This window comes from Mandrillus leucophaeus, unplaced genomic scaffold, assembly GCF_000951045.1.
Source record: "Mandrillus leucophaeus isolate KB7577 unplaced genomic scaffold, Mleu.le_1.0 Scaffold775, whole genome shotgun sequence".
Classification (NCBI taxonomy): domain Eukaryota; kingdom Metazoa; phylum Chordata; class Mammalia; order Primates; family Cercopithecidae; genus Mandrillus; species Mandrillus leucophaeus.
In genome coordinates, this window is record NW_012108419.1 from 702,436 (window position 1) to 724,051 (window position 21,616).

A 21,616-nucleotide genomic window follows, 5' to 3' on the forward strand; every position below is an offset into this window, starting at 1 on the left:
ATGCAGGAAGGGGAACATCACACACTGGGGCTTGTCATGGGGTGCGGGGAGGGATAGCATTAGGAGATATACCTAATGTAAATGATGAGTTAATGGGTGCAGCACACCAACATGGCACATGTATACATATGTAACAAACCTGCACATTGTGCACTTGTACCCTAGAGCTTAAAGTATAATAAAAAATTTAAAAAATAATAATAAAAATAAATTGGGAGGTAAAAGAAAGTTTCACTGAGAAAAAGATATTTGAGCAAAGAAGGGAAGAATGTGAGAGAAGTGAGGATGTATAAGGTAATATGATTCTCTGCAGAGGGAAAACAAATGCAGAGGTCTTGTGCAGGAGTATCTACAGTGTTGGAAAAGCAGCAAGGAGGCCAGTGTGGTCAAAGAGAAGTGAGTGACGAGGAGACAGTAGGAGATGAGGTTGGAGGGGTAATGTGCAGATCATCTTTAGGGGAGTGTTTAGGGCAATGATTATCAATCAGGGGTAATCTTGCCCCTCAGTGGACTTAAGCCAATGTCTACAGCCATTTTGTGTTGTCATAACTGGGGGAAGTAATACTATCGTCTAGTAGGTATAGGCCAGGGATGCTGCTAAACATCCTGCAATTCACAGGACAGCCCCCACAAAAATTCTCTAGCCCAAAATGTCAATAGTCCTGAGGCTGAAATTCCCTTGCTTAGAGTCTTGACACCATTCTAGCTACTTGGGCTTTTACTCTGCGTGCAATGGGAAGCCACAGGAGAAATGTGAGCAGAGAGGTGATATATTTTAAGAGAATCACTTTGACTATTAAGTTAAACTATAGGGGACAAGGACGGAGGCAGGGAACACCAATTGGGAAACAAGTACAATAATCCAGAAGAGAGGTGATGGTGGCCTGGACCTGGGAGTGGAGGTATCACCAATGGTCAGATTCTAGAGAAGAATGTTTTGAGGTGGAGTTGACATGACTTGCTGACGGATTGGATATGGGACATGAGAGAAAGAAATCTATGAGGTTTTTGGCTTAAGCAACTGCAAGGATGGTGATGCCATTTACTGAGATGGGGAAGGCCAAGGATAGCAGCAGGTTTGAGGAGGAAGATCAGGAGTTCAGTCCCAGACATGTTAGGTTAGAGATGTTTAGGAGACATTCAAATAGGGATGTCAAATATGGTATTGGCTACAATACTCTGGATTTCAGGGGAGAGGTCCAAGCTGAAGAAATAAATGTGGAAGTTTTTAGCATGCAGACTGTATTTAAAATCATAGAAGTGGATGAAATTACCAAAGGAGGAAGGTAGACAGAGAAGAGGTTTAAGGACTGAGTGCTGAGGAACTCCAGGATTTAGGGGTTGAAGAGATAAGGTGGAACCAGGAAAGCCGACTAGGAAGGAGAAGTCATTGAGGTAGGAGGAAAATCCAAGAGTGTTATATCCTGAAAGCTAACCTCCATTTGAATTTCTTTCTTAATGCTATTGAGAAAATCTCCTGAAATTATTTAGGTATGGGGAAAATGCCTGCTTTAGCATAACTTTCATCACTGTTATTAATATCAAACAGCTCTTTTGTTTATTTTCTCATTATCTTCATCATTATTGTGATCATTATTGCATAGTTAGTTCTTAGGGAATGGGGTGTTTATATTAAATGATGCCAAGAGATATTTAATATAGATAAAATAGGAAAAAAATAAATCAGAGTAATATAAACGACGTGTTAAAAGCATACTAGCAACTAATGCTACTGGCTTTTAGGGGGAGGTAGAGAAATGGAGAAGATATTTACTGAGTAGCCCTTGTGTACAATAATTCAAACATTTATGTGTATAATAATTTATATGCAAAATAATTCATACCTACTAAATGATATGTATTGGTACATGGGGATTTACTGTGAAGTACCCCCAAAAACAAATAAAACTTCCCTTGGAGGGGTTAAACTGTAGGAATACCTCATGATGGACCACATGAGAAGTATACAAACTACCTTAAAGCACAGATTTTCAAAGTATGTTCCTCAGAACACTACTTTTTGTAGAACATTAATATAGTTGATGAGATGAGAAAAAATGGTATCAACCTTTGAAAACCATGTTCTATCCACTGCTGTTCTGTCCATACACCAAACCATGTTCCTAATGTGAATCACTAGTTTCTCAGGATAATATACAGATTTCAGGATAAAAAGAGGTTCATGGTCTAGGCAGCATGGGAAACGAGGCAAGTAAACATTTCTTTCTAACTGCAGGACTTCTCAGAACCCTTAACAGGTTAAAGTATATTGTGTGTCTGTATTGGCAGGGTGGGAGGTAAGGTGAGCAAGATCAGCCAAGCTAATTTCAGAAACAATCTCCTTTCTCTAGCTCCAGTACTATCAACCACTCTAAACCACTCATCGTTACTGCTCACCCAGACTGCTGCCAGCAGCCTCCCACTGGTTGCCCTTTTCTCTCTTTTTCTCCCCTATAATCCATTCTTCCTATATTTAATTAATTTATTTATTTATTTGAGATGGAGTCTTGCTCTGTCACCCAAGTTGGAGTGCATAGCAAGATCTCAGGTCACTGCAACCTCCGCCTGCCGGATTCAAGTGATTTTCCTGCCTCAGCCTCCCAAGTAGCTGGGATTACAGGCACCCGCCACCACGCCCTGCTACATCCTTCATATATTTTATAAACTGTCATATTACTCCTCTGCTTAAAACTCTTCAATTCTATCCTGTCATACTCAGAGTAAAATCTAAATTCTTTTCCCAGGCTTGGAAAGCCCTATGTGACATGCCCTCTCCTCACTCCCACCAGCTTCTCTCTGTGGGGATGCTCCAGCCACACGGGTCTTCCTGCAGCACACCATGCCTGTCTGTACTTCATGCTCCCTTTCCATCTGCCTGGATGCTTCCCCCATCACATTGTTCAGCTGACTCCCTGCTCCTCGCTGACTCAGGTCTGAACTTGAATGACTTTTTACTACTGGATCACTGTAAAATTTTCTTTATTCCCACAGGAAATGTATATTTCATGAAAGAAAGGGCTTTGTCTCTCTTGTTCTTAACCAGTACTTCCAGTGCCTAAAATTGTACCTAGCACAGAGTATATATATGTTGAAAAAATGAAGAAATAAATGGAATAACTGGAGACATAAGGAATTCAAACGGAAGTTGGCTTGTAGGACATCACACTCTTGACTTTCCATCTACCATAGTGGCCTCCCTTTCTCAGTCTCCTTTGTTGGTCCTTCCTGATTCCTTCCATCCCTAAATGATAGAGTTCCTCAGGGCATCAGTAACGAAAATACCAAATTCCGGAAGAGTAAATGCTTCTGGGACATAGGAAGGTTAGACTGTTTTTAGAGTCTCTTTATCAGGAGTAAAACTGATTTATAGACTGTAGTCAAATTATCTGTATAATATCTGATCAAATTAACTTGCTACCATCTTTGTCACAGGACTAACATCTTACAGCATTCACTAATCAGCTGTTGTATCAAACCACCTCTAGATGTGGTTCTAATTTGGGCAACAAAATGAGGCTTAAGTATATCCTTACTTGTAATATTGGAGTTAATTCCAGAGTAAAATAGCTTCAGGAGAGTAGAAAGAAAGGGAAATTAAGAACAAGAATAAGAACAACTTCCGTTCTCTACTTTGAAATGCATCATGGGGTTATGCTTTAAGAATTGTTAATATTACAGCAGAAAATGCATTCTCTTACCTTCTGCATAGATTTCATCATGATCCTCTATTTGCTCAGATGTTTTCCAATCTGTGATTTGGCCCCAGGGACTTCTGGGTAAATCTGAATTTCTAGTAAAAAATGCATTTGACACTGCAAATTCTGAGGCTTTCTCCACTCTCTTCAATATAACAGAAAAAAAAAAATCCATTAAGACAACAACTTTGTTCAGTTAGAGAATTTCTCTCCTATTCAATAATCTGATTTTCTACCAACTACTAAGATTTGTTCATCTTTCCATTTGTGGAGAAACTCTTGAGGTTTAAACATCTACCCCCAAATATTCTGGGGGGTTTCATATATATTAAATTAATTGCAGTATTTTACCAAGTTCTAACAGGTGTTCACAATTTTGATATTTGAACAAAAAGTTATTAAGATTTAGATAACTTTTGTTTAGGGCATTAGTGATAGGATCCTGAGACATGGATATTTTACTTTAAATAAAAAATATATTTTATTAGTTTTCATACCCTTAGGACTTGCATATGAATATGAACCAGAGGTGGAGTAAACCACACTTCAGCAAATTAGTACTCCTGAAGGAAACCTCCCATCTTATATTAGGCAATCATATATTAGGTTCAATAAAATTGGGATAAAAAGAGTCACTTAACTGTAGCCATCTAGAATGTTTTAACTCAACAGCAAGAGTCTAGTAAAAATATGACCAAATTTGCAGGATTGGGGGAAGAAATAGCAGAAGTGGGCAAACTGCCTTCGTGTTTTTATTTACCTGCACAGAATAAAAACGCTTATTTTAGGCTGGTGCAGTGGGTCATGCCTATAATCATAGCACTTTGGGAGGCCAAAATGGGAGGACTGCCTACGCCCAGGAGTTTGAGACCAGCTTGGGGAACATAGTGAGACCCCACCTCTAGTTAAAAAATAAAAAATTAGCCAGGCGTGGTTGTGCACACCTATAATCCTAGCTACTTCAGAGGCTGAGGTGGGAGAAATCACTTGAGCCCAGAGCGTTGGGACTGCAATGAGCTGTGTTCATGCCACTGCACTCCTGCCTGGGTGACAAAGTGAGACTGTGTCTCAAAATAAATAAATTTAATTAAATAAATTTTAAAGCTGGGCACGGTGGCTCATGCTGTAATCCCAGCACTTTGTGCGGCCGAGGCGGGTGGATCACTTGAGGTCAAGACCAGCTTGGCCAACACAGTGAAACCCTGTCTCTACTAAAACTACAAAAATTAGCCGGGTGTGGTGGCACACACCTGTAATCTCAGCTACCTGGGCAGCTGAGGCATGAGAATCACTTGAACCCGGCAGGCAGAGGTTGCAGTGAGCCGAGATTGTGCCACTGTACTCCAGCTCGAGTGACAGAGCGAGACTCTTGTCTCAAAAGAAAAAAAAATGTTAAAACTCATTTTGTAACTTAACCCCTAACTTCCCCCTCCCAGAAACCTGTGTTCTCCCATGATTGCTGTGTTTCTTCCAACTCAGGTAGTGACAACTACATTCCTCAGGGTGAAAACTTTGGAGTCCTTAATCCAATCTATCTCTCTCTTTCTCACCCCACCTATAATTGATCAGAAAATCTGTTGACTCTATCTTTAAAATATATTTAGAATCTGACCCCTTCCCATCACCTCCATTGCTACCATCTTGGTCCAAGGCACAACAATTTCCTGACAGGTTTTCTGGAATAGCCTCTCACCACAGCACCGAATGACTCCTTTAAAATGAAAGCCACATCATGTATGTCACAACTCCACTCAAAAGCCTTCAATGGTTCCTGATCTCAATCAGAATTAATGTTAAAGTCCTTACAATGAGCTTCCAGGTCCTGCCATGCAGCCCTTTGTGAGCTTTCCAAGCCCCTCGCTACCCTTCCCTTTGCTCATTCTACTTCAGCCACATGGACCTCCTTGCTTGTTCCTCCTCAGATATGCTCAGGGTGTCCCCAGCTTAGGGCCTTTGTACTTGTTTCCCCTCTGCCTGAACTGCTGAACTGCTCTCCTACAGATACCCATAGGCCTCCTTCCCTCACCTCCTGAAGCCTTTGCTCAAATGTCACCTTCCCAGTAATGCCTTCTTTGACCACCCTATATAAAACTGTAAACGCTCTCCTCCAGCTCTCCTTCTCCCCGTCCTCTGCTCTGACTGTCTCCATAGTACTTACCATCCTATCGTATACTGGCACCGGGACTCTCAATACTCACATGCAAGCTAATCTTACTAGATATTGCGGAATGGTCTTCCTAAAGGCTAGCATTCATGATGGCAGATTCACTTGAGTCGTCTTCTAAGTTAGGCTTTCTGCAGTATCCAGGAAGCTTGCCCGGACCCCATTTAAATTAGTGCCTCTCACCACATATTTTCATTACATCTTTAATTCTCTCATGAGCTTTATGTAAGTTGTTTATTCTCCACTGGACTGTAAACCCTGGGAGGGCAGGGACTGTACCTGCTCTGATTTAGCTCCAACGCCCAACACAGTGGGCTAGTATTTAGTAGGCACTCAAATACCAGCTGAATAAATAAATGGCTAAAAATTATTACATTTGGCCTAGGATCTATTACATCTATCTAGGATCTGGTGTTCATGATGCATGTCAATTTAGATGAGTAATCACTCTTCAAAATACTGTCAGAAGGGTCTTTCCAGGGAAAATGTTGCATGATTTTGATACATGTGGTACACGATGAATTGAATATGGCAAGCTGCCAAACTGACACTCAGAAGCACACACCTGGAATGATTTAATGGTACTTTCAAATTAAATGGTACTCAGACTCAAAAATACGTATTTCAGGCCTGGAAGAAATGTCAGAGGTTATCTAACACAATCCCCACTTCACTGAATCCTAAAACACATTGTTCATTAGCCTAACATTAAGTGACCATTTAGAGTCCATTAAAATAGCTTCAGTGGTAGAAAACACATCTCCATAAGAATGCCCAGTCCACTTTTGGATGGACTAGTCATTAGAAAATTCTTATTTGTGATGCACATGTAGTTTTCACCCATTAGTCCCTATGTTATTGTAACTACAGTGAAGTCTTTCCAACATCTGAGGAAGGCCACTATATCCTCTCCCAAGGCTTCTTTTCCCAACTCCTTTAATCCTCTTCAAGTGATACTCATGGCATTTGAAACGATGTCTACACACCTCTTTTCCTGTCATTCCTACATGAGAGGCAACAGAATTATGACAAAAAAATACTAAAAAGTATAAAATTAAGGCAACTTACATAGTCATGTGGGAACAAAAATAGCAGAGTATGTGCAAAGTGGAGGTCTACTCATATTTCTTTTCCATCTGATTATGCTCGACTCTTAATTATCTTTTTATTCTAAATTTGAAATATCCTTACCTTTATCCAGTGTTCCACATTGTCAGGACCAAAAGCAGGCTGTAGATAACATATATAGGACATTAATACACAGCAATATCTTCATCAACTTTGCCATTTAAATCTATGCTTCTGACTAAAGCATATGGAACAGTGTCCTTTATTATTTCCCCAAAGCATTTCAGTAGGAAGTTCAGCATGATTAGCAATAGCATGCTGAGGAATAGCAGTATGAGGAAAAAATTAGAATAGCAGTATGAGGAAAAAACATGAAGCCTTCCTGGGACATTGTTTTTATTTCTTGTCTAGGCTCACCTTGAGACTGTGATTTAATTGGGATAGGACCCTGTGGCACTGCTATTTTTTTTAAACCTCCTTAGGGTTAAGAGTCAAGATATAGAAATGCTAAATACAAAGCTACTCATTAAAAAAAAAAGGCACTCATTAATTAGCCAGATTATCCAAGTAATCTTTAGCTTAAAGAAGGGTGTGTTCCTCTCCTTACTCCTTTCATAAGTAGCCTGTAGCAAGAGGCTTTCTCATCTTACCTAGATCAGGGATCTTGTTTGGTCCAATAAAAACTGAGGGTTAATCAACCTGACTTCTACTGTTTTACAAAGCAGAAAATACAAATTTCCACCCAGATCAGTCAGGTATTAATCTGAAATTAGAGTAAAACCATCAGGACATTTCCTTTCTTCACTCTCTGTAACTCCCAGAAGCTTGCAGAATTCCCTCTAATAGTCACAACAAATAGCTATCTTCTTTGCCAAAAATGCAGGTGTGTTTTGGCCAGGCGCAGTGGCTCACACCTGTAATCCCAGCACTTTGGGAGGCCAAGGTGGGCAGATCACGAGGTCAGGAGATCAAGACCATCCTGGCTAACACGGTGAAACCCCGTATCTACTAAAAAAACAAACAAACACCCAGAAGCTTGCAGAATTCCCTCTAATAGTCACTTAACGAATAGAGTTATCTTCTTTACTAAAAATTCAGGTGTGTTTTTAAAATAAGGGGATATCCTGATGATGTGTCATTGGAGCACTAAATCTCTTTTGGTTGTGTTCCCAGTTCATAAATTGCTTCTTACTCAAATATGCTCTCTAAAATAATAATAATATTAATAATAATAAAATAAGGGGATATCTAAACTAGCATGTTGACACATGGAGGTGGGAAAAATATAATACTCTCTTTCACTTACCTAACACTATGCCTTCAAACCATCTTACTGATAACTAACGCAGCTGTACTGCTTAATAATTTTGTCACTGCAACAAAGAAAGAACTGATCCAATTAAAACACAACTGAACTTGAAAGAACCCTATGTTTTCCCCTTTTTCTCTCTAGGCAGTAATAATGAGCTCTAGCAGGAAAAATCCTTCCTTTTGGAGTCCTAAGAAATTATTCTAAATTTTTACCTTTCATCATCAAGTCCATATCCATAACCTATTTTGGATTCAATACATCATGCAACTGATGTATTGAAATAGCAGCAGCCTCAGTTTCCAAGTCTCCCTAATGCTCCAGCCTGTGCCCTGTAGTATCTAGGGCAACATATTTACCATGTGGAATATGTCCAATGCATTTAGTTGGTAAATTTAGAATAAATTGCAAGAACAATTGCCTGGGGCCCTCACAAAGGCCACATACATCTACAGAATATTATTTAGGAAAGTGTAACTTAAGGATGAAAACAGCGGCTGAAACTGCTCTGTAGCTGAAAACTGAGAAGCTTCTCCATTTTAGTACTCTCATTTAGATTTTAAGCATCCGTTTGGGGACTGTTAAAAAGGTAGTCTGTGGCAAGCACACACGGTGCAACTGTGACTTTGCACATGTCACATATGTTTTCAAGTTTAAAATGTGGGTTATCAGTTTTTTCTTATCTTCAGGTGCTAATGCATCCAAATGGGTGACAGACACGGAGAGAATCTATTTTTTGCATGTTGATTGAATTTAGAAATTCCTGTGTGAATCAAGTATTAATGTATTCAATATCCATTGGCATTCCTGAGTTTATTTAGATACTTTACGTAAAAGTGGAGGGGCAGGAATACAGGCAGGGTATTTAATGTGAAGCTCTCCCCCGTTAATAAAGATCAATTCCCCCAAGATTTGCAAAAAAAAAAAAAAAAAAAAAAGAGAGAGAGAGAGAAAGAAATATGAGAGAAGTTTCCTAAAATTTAAGGGGGAACGGAGTTTGCAAAGTCCTTTCACTTCGAAGGGCATTAGCAGACACCTCCGGTTTTAGAAAAGCGTTAGAAACAGTTCTTCCACGATGCTGGCCCACCAAACCGTAATGTACCCAGACCCCAGAGATCCTAGAGCACTTCACTCAGGGCAATGCTGGCTTTGGGGCGGTTAAGGCAGGGGCGTGTCAGCTAAGGATAAAAAGGCAGGAAGCACAGAGGGGCCGCGACTGGCTTCCTGACTGCCCCGCCCCTTGGGCAAGTCCCCGCCCTCCAAAGCTCTCGATTGGGATCACCTGGGGACTCGGCTTCCTTGTGAACCGTTTCCAGCGATTCAGCCCCATCCTTTTCTTTGAGGAGGACCTTCCCTGAGGCGCCATTAGCATTTTCCAAGTTGGAGCTCGAACCTCGGCCAAAGCTGCCACAACCGCTCTTCTGCCAGGGCTGCTGCCGGGTCACGCTGGGAATTGTAGTTCCTACGCCCGCAAGGAAAGCAGGCGTAGGACGCCGTCGAACCACCACTCCCACGAGGCTCTGCGCAGGCCGCTCGCGTTGGCTCAGTTACCATAGCAGCGGCAGAGGGCCCTCGCTCTTGCCGTCATCAAGGCTCGCTTTAATGTCGGCTTTGCTTTTTTTCTGGCGCCCAATGATGACGCAGTACTCCCTGATTGGGTCTGCACTGGAGGCAGTGATTTGGGGGCAGAGAGTTCTGCAAGCCTAACACGTGGTAGTGAACTGTGAAGAGTTTGAGGGGTCTGAACACTAAAAGAGTCGAATAGTTTGTTGGCAGGTAAGTGCCCTTTTGCCCTGCTGGTGTGGGAGCTGCTAGAAATGGATGAGTCGCGTCGCGCCCAGACGCTTCCTGGTTGTGTTGCAGTAACAGTGATAGTACTCCCGCCATGTCTCCTCTCCTTCCCTTTTCGGGGTCTCCTGGTACATCTTGGCTTCTGTAAATTCAGATTCTTATAAATCGTGCAAGCCTCGCCGACACCTCTGAGATAAAAGGGTCCCTTTCGATTAGCCTCTGCTCAAGGGTAGAGTTCTCAGTTGGAAATTTTTATTCCGAACTGCCCATGGGAGGGTGGGACCATCTTCAATCTCTGAGCTAGGTGCCTAGGGAGGTCTGGGGCCATGGAGATGGCCCATGGAGCAAAGATAAATCCTGACTTATTGGCTGAGCCGAGGTGTCTCCAGAGACAGCCCATTTGGGGTGATAAATGGGCTTATAAAGCAGAGTAAAGATTTAGAACAAGAGTTTTGGATTCAGCTACTTTGTGGCTATGTGACCTTAGGCAACTTGTTTAATAACTCAGAGACCGTGTTTTCTCATGCAAAATGGGGACGATAATACCTGAATCACTGGAGTGTTGGAATGATTAAAAATAAATGTATGTAAAGCATTCTGCCCGGAAATGTAAACTAAAGTTGACTTGAAATTGGTGAGAATGAGATTGGGGAAGCTATGTCCTCGGACTGCTGCAGCGATCCCAGGACCAGCTCTGTAACTGGTCTATCTGAAAGGTGGTTGAATAAATTGTGTTCATACAAACTATGCAGTATCACGAAGTAGTTTTTTTCAAAAGGGTAAGTTAGCTTTATGTTTCTTCTTCAGGAAAGACGTCTAATGTTTATTCTTGAGAGAAAAGCAAATTGCAGAGAAGTGCATATATTATAGTATGTTTCCATTTTTGTAAAAGCAAACCCTGACCAAAACACTCCCTTCCATATGCAAGTATGTTTAAATGTTTGAGAATGGAGAAAGATTGCAGAGACTGGGAGGATGGATTAGAGGCGGGAGGGAGAAAGGGAAAAGAACAAGAACACCATAGCAAAATGGTAACTGATTATAATGTGCTTGTGGACCAGATGGAACTTCTCATAAGCTCCCAGCCTATTAGAGTATAGCGTTGAAAACTAGACTTCAATAATTTAAGTCCTTGCTCTGCCACTTACCGGCTGGTGATTTTATCAGCCTCAGTTTACCATCCATAAAATGCAGATAATAATAGCATCTATATTATGCATTTGATATGAGGATTAATGGAGTGAGTATATAAAGAACAGTGCTTGATACATAGTAAATACCCAATAAATGTTAATTGCTGTTATTATGTCTTTCTATATGTGAAATTAATTTAACTTTTATTGTGATTACTGACATTTGGAATTCTACCATCTTATTTTGTGTTTTCTATTTCTTTTTTTGGTCTCTTTTCTTGCCTTTTATTAGATTAATCCATTTTTCTTTATTTTCCCACTTCCCTCTCCAGTGAGTTTGGAAATTATGCATTCTATCATTAATTGTTTAACAGTTACTTCTGAATTTTTAACACACATACTCAACAAAGTTTAACGTCATCATTATCTCTTTCCCCCACCAAATGGTGTAAGGATTTCCGAATGCCTTGGAAAAGTCTTCAGTTACTGTTTTTTGGAATCGTAGTGTTCTTCATTTCTTTCTTTTTTTTTTTTGAGACCGAGTCTTGCTTTGTTACCCAGGCTGGACTGCAGTGGCATGTTCTTGGCTCACTGCAACCTCTGCCTCATGGGTTCAAGTGACTCTCCTGTCTCAGCCTCCGGAGTAGCTGGGATTACAGGCATGTGCTGCCACACCTGGCAGATTTTTGTGTTTTTAGTAGAGACAGGGTTTCGCCACGTTGGCCAGGCTAGTCTCGAACTCCTGACCTCAGGTGATCCGCCAGCTTCAGACTCCCAGAGTGTTGGGATTACAGGCGTGAGCTACTGTGCCCGGCCAGCGTTCTTCATTTCTCTGTTGTTTCTGAGTCAGCTCAATGCACCACATTGTTTAAAAGTCCTTCAGACATTTTTCTATGCATATACCATTCATTATAGAAAGGGTACATGTGTAGGGGAGAAGGGTAAGAGATGCAGACGTGCACTTATATATACAGCTTTCTTCTCACCTTTTGCCTTAGGAAATTTTGGACATTTCCATGACAGTATGTAGAGAATCCAGCTAGGAAACATTTAGAAATCCCTTCTCTCATGATAAATGAAGAAGTGTTAGGACAGGTATAGTGTTGCCAGAAGTGCAGGGAATCTTCGCTAGTCCTTGTAAAGGTAGAGATCCACTGACAGCCTGTCATTTGTCTTTACACTCTTAATGTTTTTCCTTAAGACTTTCCCCAGGAATGCCATCTGTGACACCAGAAGTATTAGAACAGACCCACAATAAGGGAAAAGGGAAGGGATCATGGTAAAGGCAAATAAAAACGAGTTAATGTTTTGGAGACGATCTGTTTCTTGAACTTTCTTTGGGAAAAAGGAAATAATCACTCTCAAAGCACGTTTTTAAAAATATGTATATGAATATGTGTTTGTGTGTGTACTATTTTATTACTTCATAGTAACAATTTATTGTATTTGGCCTCTAGAAAAGAAGTGCAATTATAAAAAACGTTTACCATAATCTGAACAGTGAATGAAGAAAGGAAGACTTGGTTCTTCCAGCTCTGGACAAAATTCCATTTTTTTTTTAATATTGATTTCCAGTTGAAGTATAGTACGTTATCTGATGTTTTCCTCAGATTTTAAAATACTTGCATTCATCCCCACAAAACAGAATCACTGACAATGGCAGTTTATTCTAATACTTTTTCTTAAACCCAGTCATCTGCTTTTCCTTCCTTACTTTTCTCTTCAGTTACGTATTAAGTTACTGTGATTAGGGTGAAACTTTTATGAAGCCCCAAACAACAGAAGTGAGTATGTAGCACCAAAATCTTTCACTATAGAGAAAGCCAAGTGGGTATTTCTCTCCAGCTGACTGAGTGGGTTCAGTATTCTAAGCTGAGGATTTTGAATTTCATCTTTAAAGTTGTGAGAATTAAATTTGGGATTAAAGCATTATATCACAGGAGAGCCCATCTCCTGCCTCTAAGAACATGGTGACCAATGTCCTTTAGAGTTACAAAGGACCTAAAATTACAGACTTTCAGTTAAGAATGAAGAAAGTTGTTTCTTCAATTGAGGAAAGAGTGGGAAGGGGAGATGAGAAAGAACAGAGAAGATGCCTTCAGGACTGAGTGGATGATTAATCACACTTGAGACTCATTTGTTAAAAGATGGGAACTTCTAGAATATGTTCATTCTTTCTTCACACAAGGATGAAACAAAGAAGTCTTTGAGAGAAAGGTAAGTCTTGGAAGCCAGTGGTCTGGGCTTCCAGGTCTGACTGCCTCTATACTCTTAGAGAATCCTTGTGTCCAACCTTGGAGAATCTGAGATTGGTTGTTTGGTAATCTTCCTTTATCTGTGGGGAGTATGTTCCAAGACCCCTTGTGGATGCTGGAAACTGAAAATGGTTCCAAACTCCAGATAGATAGATAGATAGATAGATAGATAGATAGATAGATAGATAGATCCAAACCCTAGATAGATACATAGATAGACAGACAGACAGACAGAGAATAGACAGATGGTATGATGTTTCCTATCTATACATACCTGTAGTAAAGCTTAATTTATTAATTAGGCACAGTAGTAGATCTTAGTCACCTCAGCAAACAGTCTTTTTTCTTTTCCTAGTTGGAGAACTTTAACCTTTTCTCATAAGGGATCACTTTATGGTTTGCCTTTGGCATATCCGTGTTGCCAGCATCACAACTCTTGTGCTGTGGGGCCAGTCGTAAGTAAAATAAGGGCAACTTGAACTTAAGCACTGCAATACAGTGACAGTTGATCTGATCAATGAGACAGCTCCTAAGTAACTAAGGGGCGAGGAGCGTCTACAGTATGTAGATGCTGGGCAAAGGGTTGATTTATGTCCTGGGTGGAACAGAGCAAAATGGCGAGAGATTTCATTATGCTACTCAGAATGGCATGCAATTTCAAACTTATGGTTTTTTCTGGAATTTTCCGTTTAATATGTTTGGTCCTCGGATGTCCATGGTTAACTGAAACTGGAAAGCAGAACTGTGAATGGGGGTACTGTATTAAGAGAACCAGTGGGTTTCCTTTTAGTTGCCTTTATGTATATAAGTGTACCTTCTTCTTCCCATTCTGATTCTATGCTTGCATGGCATATTTGGCTTCATGTGTTGCATTCTCTAGGGCAGGCATGCGCTGACTGGTCCACTTTACTTTTTTCGATTCTCAGAGTAAATAATTGTGCATACTGATTTTATTGTTTAGTCTCTGAGGTTGATAGGTTTGAGCCTGACCCTGAGTGATGGCTCTGTGCTGGATATATAGAAAAGATGAGGCTGAGCTTACCAGGCAGAAGCCTAAATCCCTGACTAGTGGCCAGCCAGCCCACCAAGCAGTACAAGACTGTAAGGCACTGGAGGGAGCAGCAGCAGGTGGCTGATCTTTGAGCCCCTGTGTAATTCTGTTGGCACAGGTTAAAGAACTTGACAGCTGCTTTCTTTTATCTCTTTTCTTTTCTCTTTCCCTTTCTTTTTCTTTCTCTTTCTTTTCTTCTTTTTTGTTTTTGAGACAGGCTGGAGTGCCAGTGGCGTGATCATGGCTCACTGCAATCTCTGCTTCCCTGGCTCAAGGGATCCTCCTACCTCAGATTCCCAAGTAGCTAAGACTACAGGCGCATGCCACCATTCCTGGCTAGTTTTTGTATTTTTTGTAGAGACAGGTTTTCATTGTGTTGCCCAGGCTGCTCTTCAACTCCTGAGCTCAAGCGATCTGCCCACCTCAGCCTCCCAAACTGCTGGGATTACAGGCGTGAGCCAACGTGCCCAACCAAAAGCCGCTTTCTTTTTATGACTTTCCACAGTGTGTTCTATGGGAAAAAAACAAAAAGATGTTTCATAGATTTCACATACACTTTTGAAAAATCTTGTTCTTTTGAGTGGCCATGGTATGCTACAGGATATTCTAAAAAAAAAAAAAAAAAAGGAATACATCTCCTAGCACGTTAAATTTACTCTCACTTAAAAGCCATAATTGGCTGGGTGCAGTGGCTCACGCCTGTAATCTCAACACTTTGAGAGGTCAAGGCAGGAGGATCACTTGAGCCCAGGAGTTTGAGACCAGCCTGGGCAACGTAGTGAGACTCCGTGTCTACAAAAAAAAATTTTTTTTTAATTAGTTAGGTGCGGTGGTTGGGCACCTGTAGTCTCAGCTACTTAGGAGGCTGAGGTGGGAGGGTTACTTGAGCCTGGAATGTCATGATTGCACCACTGCATTTCAGCCTGGGCAATAGAGTGAGACCTTATCTCAAAAAAAAAAAAAAAGTAATAAAAAGAGTACAGGCCTTTTTGCAGGAGGCCCAGGTTCTAGATAAGCCTATGACTAAGCAGGCCTAGTCTCATTACAATAAAATGGCAGAAGGGGTGATGGTGGGGAGGTGATGATAAGGAATTCCCAGGTAGGGGTCTCTGGTAGTACTGGAACTCTATAAATGATTTTCTAAAGTCTAAGAGCAATTATACAATACTGGGATATTAAGCACAGTTTTACTAAAGCAATGGGGTTTGTTGTTTTTACCTGGAATTGAGTTAACACAGCATGGAAAAGCAGATTATCTCATGCTTATCAGAAGCTTTGATTGTCAGTCGTTCCTGTCATTTATTAATAAACTGGAGAAACTTAGAGCATAGGTTTGATGGGGAGAGAGAATAAAAGTTAGTAACATTCTAGATTCCTATACTTCATTTTTCAAACGTATTAGTTTTACCTGGTGAAGGTTATTTGTGCCTTTATGTGAATTTAATTTAAAAAACACTCTTCATGTGTATACATTTAAACTCTTTACATGCTTTACACAGCTCAGATGAGAGAGTATTTTTGGAGTAAGACAGAATTTTTGGAGGAGCCAGCAAGTTCCTGTCTCTAGCCCTTTTCTGAAATAGCTCCAGGCAACACAGTTTCTTCCGTCAGACGTATGTGAGAGTAGGAAATGCTTAAGTTACTGCAGCATTTAAAAATTCTGGTCCATTAAATTTTCATTAGTTCTTATTTATGTTTCAACAAATCTAGTGTTCCATATTGGTTGATTTCAGTATTCAGTCAGAACAACGGGTGTTGATTCATGAAGCTTCGAAGTACATTTCTCATCTTTGTGCTTCCCCCTGCTTCAGTTCTCCAGAGCTACTTAGATTACAAAATGCTGTCTTAAATTTCACATTAGAGCTCTTTTGGTTTAAAATATAAAATACGTTTTTATCACTTGAAATCAGTATTATCTAATAAATAAGGATTATGATTCTCATATTTTCTAGAGTATGCTTTTATTAGCTTATAGTTTTACAGTTTTTTGAAATGAACCTTCTTGTTTTAGCAGTTTTAATGTGTAACAACAGGGTATGTAAAAAAATAGCTTTTATACTATTTATTAAAATATAACCTTTTTTCCTTACCAGTGTCCATTTCTGTGTGTTCTAATGACACTTATTTTTATGTTTCTATCTTTGTGATAACTTGAAATAATGGTATTATGGTTACAGAAAATTGACCAGGGTTTCATCAAACACTTATATTAGTTTTTATAATTTGTGTTTAGCATGAAGTATCTTCGTAGACTGTACAGAAAGTAGTTGTTCTTTTTTTTTTTTCCAGAAAGTAGTTATTCTAATGGCTAAGATTCTAATGATAGAGATGGCTATTTTATTTAAATTTAAGAATTTATGTCTCCTAAAAAAAAGTAATGTTTTCATTCTTGAATATATTTAACTAATGATAGATATGTCTTATTTATTTGGTGACATTTTAACAATGGTTGACTTTCAGAGTATGGTATGGTATCATGCTTAGAAAATGGGATCTGGCCAGACACAGTGGCTCATGTCTGTTATCCCAGCACTTTGGGAGGCTAAGGTGGGCGGATCACCTGAGGTCAGGAGTTCGAGACCAGCCTGGCCAACGTCATGAAACCCCATCTCTACTACAAATACAAAAATTAGCTGGGCATGGCAGCACATGCCTGTAGTACCAACTCCTTGGGAGGCTGAGGCAGGAGAATCTCTTGAACCCAGGAAGCAGAGGTTGCAGTGAGCTGAGATCGTGCCACTGCACTCCAGCCTGGGTGACAGAGAGAGAGAGACTCCGTGCCCACACAAAAAAAGAAAGAAAAGAAAAGAAAATGGAATCTAAGGTTGGAGCCTCTCTGATAGCTCATTTATCAACTAATAAAACTGGGCCTGGCCCAGTTTTTAAGAATTCCAGAAGATTTGGTACTTGCTGTAAAGATGTAATGAAGTATTTATAAAATGTTGGTATATTTGGTAACATTTAGCAGGTGATGTGTGTTCTTATCAAGTTCTGTAGTGCATTTTAAAAGTGGAGCTCAGTATTTTGCTTAACTGAATACAAAATCATTTAGGAGCACCCAACTAATAATTAATAATGTTTTCTGATTTTTTTCCCTGTATATCTATAAAAGTTAGAAAGTATATCTTTATTTTTTTCTTTAAACACATGTTAATCTTTCCCAGTTATAAAAGTAATGACACATTGCTTATGAATCGCATGTATGCTCCACACAGTTTCTCACTTCTGTTTGGATACCATATAAGAACAAATTGGGAAATAATCCCACCTTGGAGATAATCTGTTTATCTTTTGACATTTATTTTTCCATATATTTTCATAAACACCAGGATGCTGTTTTCTTCACTTAACAGCATTATTAGGAAAACATTGCTATATTGCTTAGCATTCCCTCAAATTGGAGAAAGAAAAAAAATGGATTATATCAGTAATCGGTATGGCCTAAGCAGTGTTACTGTTCTCTGTATACATTTTCAAGGCTGAGAGAGCCTTGGCTTCATGGCATTCTTTCCATGATTAGTCTTTCTAATTCTGTTCTTTCATTTGCTCAGTTTTCATCAGCTCAGACAAAAATTCCATGACTAAATTTAAAATTAGTTGATGCCAATATATTGTTCTGGCACCTTGGAGAAGGTATCTTATTCTCTTTATGTCTTTTCCTATTCACCCATTCCTGATACCTATGAAAATGTTTAGACTGGAAGCAGTAACAAGCATGCTGTCATTCATTTTTCTGAAGATTTTTTTTTTTTTTTTTGCAAAATGCTTGGCCTTTAGATGTTGTGAAGCTCCTTCTATACTTAATGCTCTTTTCTTGACAGGACCTAGAAGAATCCCTTAGGATGAAGCTGAGTCTTACCAAGGTAGTTAATGGCTGTCGCCTAGGAAAAATAAAAAACCTGGGCAAAACAAGGGACCACACCATGGATATTCCAGGCTGCCTTCTGTACACCAAGACTGGCTCCGCCCCACACCTCACCCATCACACACTGCGTAATATCCACGGGGTTCCTGCCATGGCTCAGCTTACGCTGTCATCCCTGTAAGTGTTAGAACCGACGATTCAAGTATCAACTCTGGCAGCTGCTTAGTTACCTTAGGTGCAAAAAAGAGAAAGTTTTTTTTTGTTGTTGTTCATATATATGATTTGTTGATTTTCATAATGAAATCAGAGAGAGGTTTCAAATACTATACGTTTTCTGGCCCTAATGTGGTAGCCTCAGGCCAGACCTGTATGTTAGATCTGCTTCACCTTTCCTCCAAACCTACAGTCCCATCCTGCCCTATTGCCACTGCTCCCAGGGGTGACAGGTCAGGGGATGCTCTGTGAGAGCTACACCTGGAGTTCAGGAACTGTTATCATTCACCAGCCTCAAAGCGTTTTCTGCTTTTGCACTTATACTTGCTAATACTACTTTATGGAAACAGAACTAACGAAGTTAGATCATTTTGTGTAATGTATATACTGACTTTATACTTAATCGAAAAGCCTACTATATGACCAATTAACATAATACTCTGCAGTGTTGTGTTAACAACAGAGATTTTAAAGGGGCAAGAGAAGGAAGAAAATTCAAGTATTCTGAAGGAATTGATCTTTGCCAGTTTCACGTCTCATTGAACCACTAGCAAATTGAAGGCCTTCATTCTGGCTAATGAACCTAACCTAGTTAGTTAGAACTCTTGAATAATGATGTAATTCAAGACAGCATTTACTATGATGTAACTTATTTGGGTGAGAAGAAGAGGGCTCCAGTTGCACAGAGTATTTACAGAATGATGCATTATTATGTTATGTATTTTTCTGTTTTGCTTACAGAGCAGAACAACATGAAGTCTTGACAGAATATAAAGAAGGAGTTGGAAAGTTTATAGGTAAAAATTAATTAAGTTATTTATATGTGCCTTGTGATGTGTTAATTTGGAGTTTGGAGGTGCTGTTGCCTCTTTGATCTTTCATTCATATATTTATTTATTCATAATTTTAGTAAGTATTTTTTGAACATCTAAGAGCCAGGCATTGGCAAGTCAAGATTGAATAGGAAACAGTTGCTGCTCTCATGGAATTTGGAGCCTAGCGGGGATAAAGATAGATAATTCTATCTTTAAAATATAAATTTTACTTTGAAGTAAAAATTGTGGTGACTGCTTTACAGGACTAGGGATATGTATGGATATCATGACAGGCCAGAGTGTGGAGCAGATAACCTGCTCTGGGGTATATGTGCAAGGTGGTCAGAATAAAGAAAGGATTCTTTTTTTTCTTTAAGCCTCCATAAAAACCCAGAGAAAGGATTCTTGAGAGAGAAGATGAGGGGCATTTTAGCTGGGTCAAGGAAGAGTAAAAGTTACCCAGGTTAGGGGTGGGAACCCAGACAGGTGTGGGGCAGATGCTCCAGGCACTGATTATCTGACTCAGCAGTGAGAACTTGCATGGGGCATGCGTGAGCTCTAAAGTAGTCTCATCATGTTTGAATCTCAGACACGCAGGGGAGGATGAAGCGTTTATATACGGCTGTATTCTGATATATTAATAATATCCTCTATTCCAGAAATAGGATTTTATATGCAGATGTATGCGTCTATTTATTAATAGGAAAAGCTTAACAGTGACAGCTAGAACACTAGTTCTTCTGTACACCACTTTCTCCTAAAGCGTTTTCCGATATCTAGGACTCACTTGGATGAAAGTCCTGCTTCCATTGGTTATTCAGTCCCTCTGATTCTGAGGGCAACTGCATCATGTCCTGTTGGTTATCACAAAGCCCTGTATTTTAGGAGAGGAATTTATGGAATATCATTCTCCTTGACCTGAACCCAATTTTAATAACCAGCTTTAAAGTATACAAGCATATACTTAAGTGAAAATAGCTAATGTAAGCTTTCTAGAGATAATTGTAATAATTGAAATTAGGGAAAATAAAGTGAAAAGACTACAGAGGTTTTAAACTTGCTTTATTTGTTTTTGTCTTTTTTCAGTGGAATCCTGTTTTATTTTCCTTAATGAAAATGTAGGCTAGCATATGATATTTAAGCACATGGTTTACTAAACATTTTTTTGCATTTTTAAAAAAAGATTGTCTTTTTGACTGAAGAACCTAAGAAACTGTCATCGTGAATCAATGAAACTACTAAGAATGAGATCCATTTGCAGCATCCTATAACTTCTCTAAACTTCTGCCCCTAGGGACCCATAATATTATTGAGATTTATTATTAGTGAGATCACTTTGTGGCCATATCATTTTATCTTTCCAGTAGCTAGTTCCCCTTGGATGGTACCTGGAATAAACATATTTGATAGTAAATTCTTTTGAGTAAAATCAAATGAGATCAATGTGTCACTAAATACTTTCATTGTATATTGTGCTTTAAGATATATCTTTCCTTTGTAGCAGCTCAGTACCTATTAGACATGAACCTTTATATTTCTTTCTTTAGATTAGTAATCTTTTTATGCATATTGATAGGCCTCCTATAATTCCAAGTTCAGATACCACCTACTGACAGTGTTTAGAGTTGCTTTATTCAGCAGTGTACATTGTGAAGCTGTTACCTGCTATAATACAGTGTCATTGTTGATGTAAGCACTTTCAAGTGTTCTTTTTTGTGTTTATACAGGCATGCCAGAATCACTTTTGTACTGCTCCCTGCACGATCCAGTCAGCCCCTGCCCAGCTGGTTATGTAACAAACAAGGTGTGTTTTCAGAAGGGCATCCAAGGCTGCAGCTTTTTCCCAGGAAGTCAGTCTACTGTGTATCCCTCAGATGTTCAGATCCCACTGTCTGGGATGATCCCTTATACCTTTTCCTTATTTCAATAATTACAGTGGAATGGGATGGGATGGTTTATAAAAGTTAGAGGCTGGACACGGCGGCTCAACGCCTATAATCCTAGCACTTTGAGAGGCCAAGGCAGGCCTATCACAAGGTCAGGAGATCAAGACCATCCTGGCTAACACGGTGAAACTGCATCTCTACTAAAAATACAAAAAATGTGCTGGGCATGGTGGCGGGTGCCTGTAGTCCCAGCTACTCAGGAGGCTGAGGCAAGAGAATGGTGTGAACCTGGGAGGTGGAGCTTGCAGTGAGCCGAGATCACAACACTGCCCTCCAGCCTGGGCGACAGAGCACAAGACTCTGTCTCAAAA

The 21,616-nt window shown here is 39.8% G+C and overlaps 2 protein-coding genes across 5 annotated transcripts in view; one reads left to right on the plus strand and one right to left on the minus strand.

Moving 5' to 3' along the window:
* KIAA1407 (KIAA1407 ortholog) overlaps nt 1-9,684 on the minus strand; it is an 88,565-nt gene extending 78,881 nt beyond the window's left edge. The window contains exons 1-3 of the mRNA XM_011966815.1: nt 9,519-9,684; nt 7,051-7,089; nt 3,699-3,840 (exon numbers count right to left, since the gene is read on the minus strand). Coding sequence (XP_011822205.1) covers nt 3,699-3,840; nt 7,051-7,089; nt 9,519-9,608 — 271 coding nt within the window. The 5' untranslated portion in view covers nt 9,609-9,684. The remainder of the gene's footprint in view (nt 1-3,698; nt 3,841-7,050; nt 7,090-9,518) is intronic.
* The window catches only part of QTRTD1 (queuine tRNA-ribosyltransferase domain containing 1), a 79,072-nt gene that overhangs the window by 37,455 nt on the left and 20,001 nt on the right, over nt 1-21,616 (plus strand). The window contains exons 1-4 of one of the 4 annotated variants that reach the window (XM_011966812.1): nt 9,877-10,012; nt 18,288-18,508; nt 19,286-19,341; nt 21,087-21,163. In XM_011966812.1, coding sequence (XP_011822202.1) covers nt 18,309-18,508; nt 19,286-19,341; nt 21,087-21,163 — 333 coding nt within the window. In that variant the 5' untranslated portion in view covers nt 9,877-10,012; nt 18,288-18,308. Of the gene's footprint in view, nt 1-9,876; nt 10,013-18,287; nt 18,509-19,285; nt 19,342-21,086; nt 21,164-21,616 lie in introns of those variants that run through there. The other 3 variants (XM_011966811.1, XM_011966813.1, XM_011966814.1) reach the window with 3 other exon arrangements.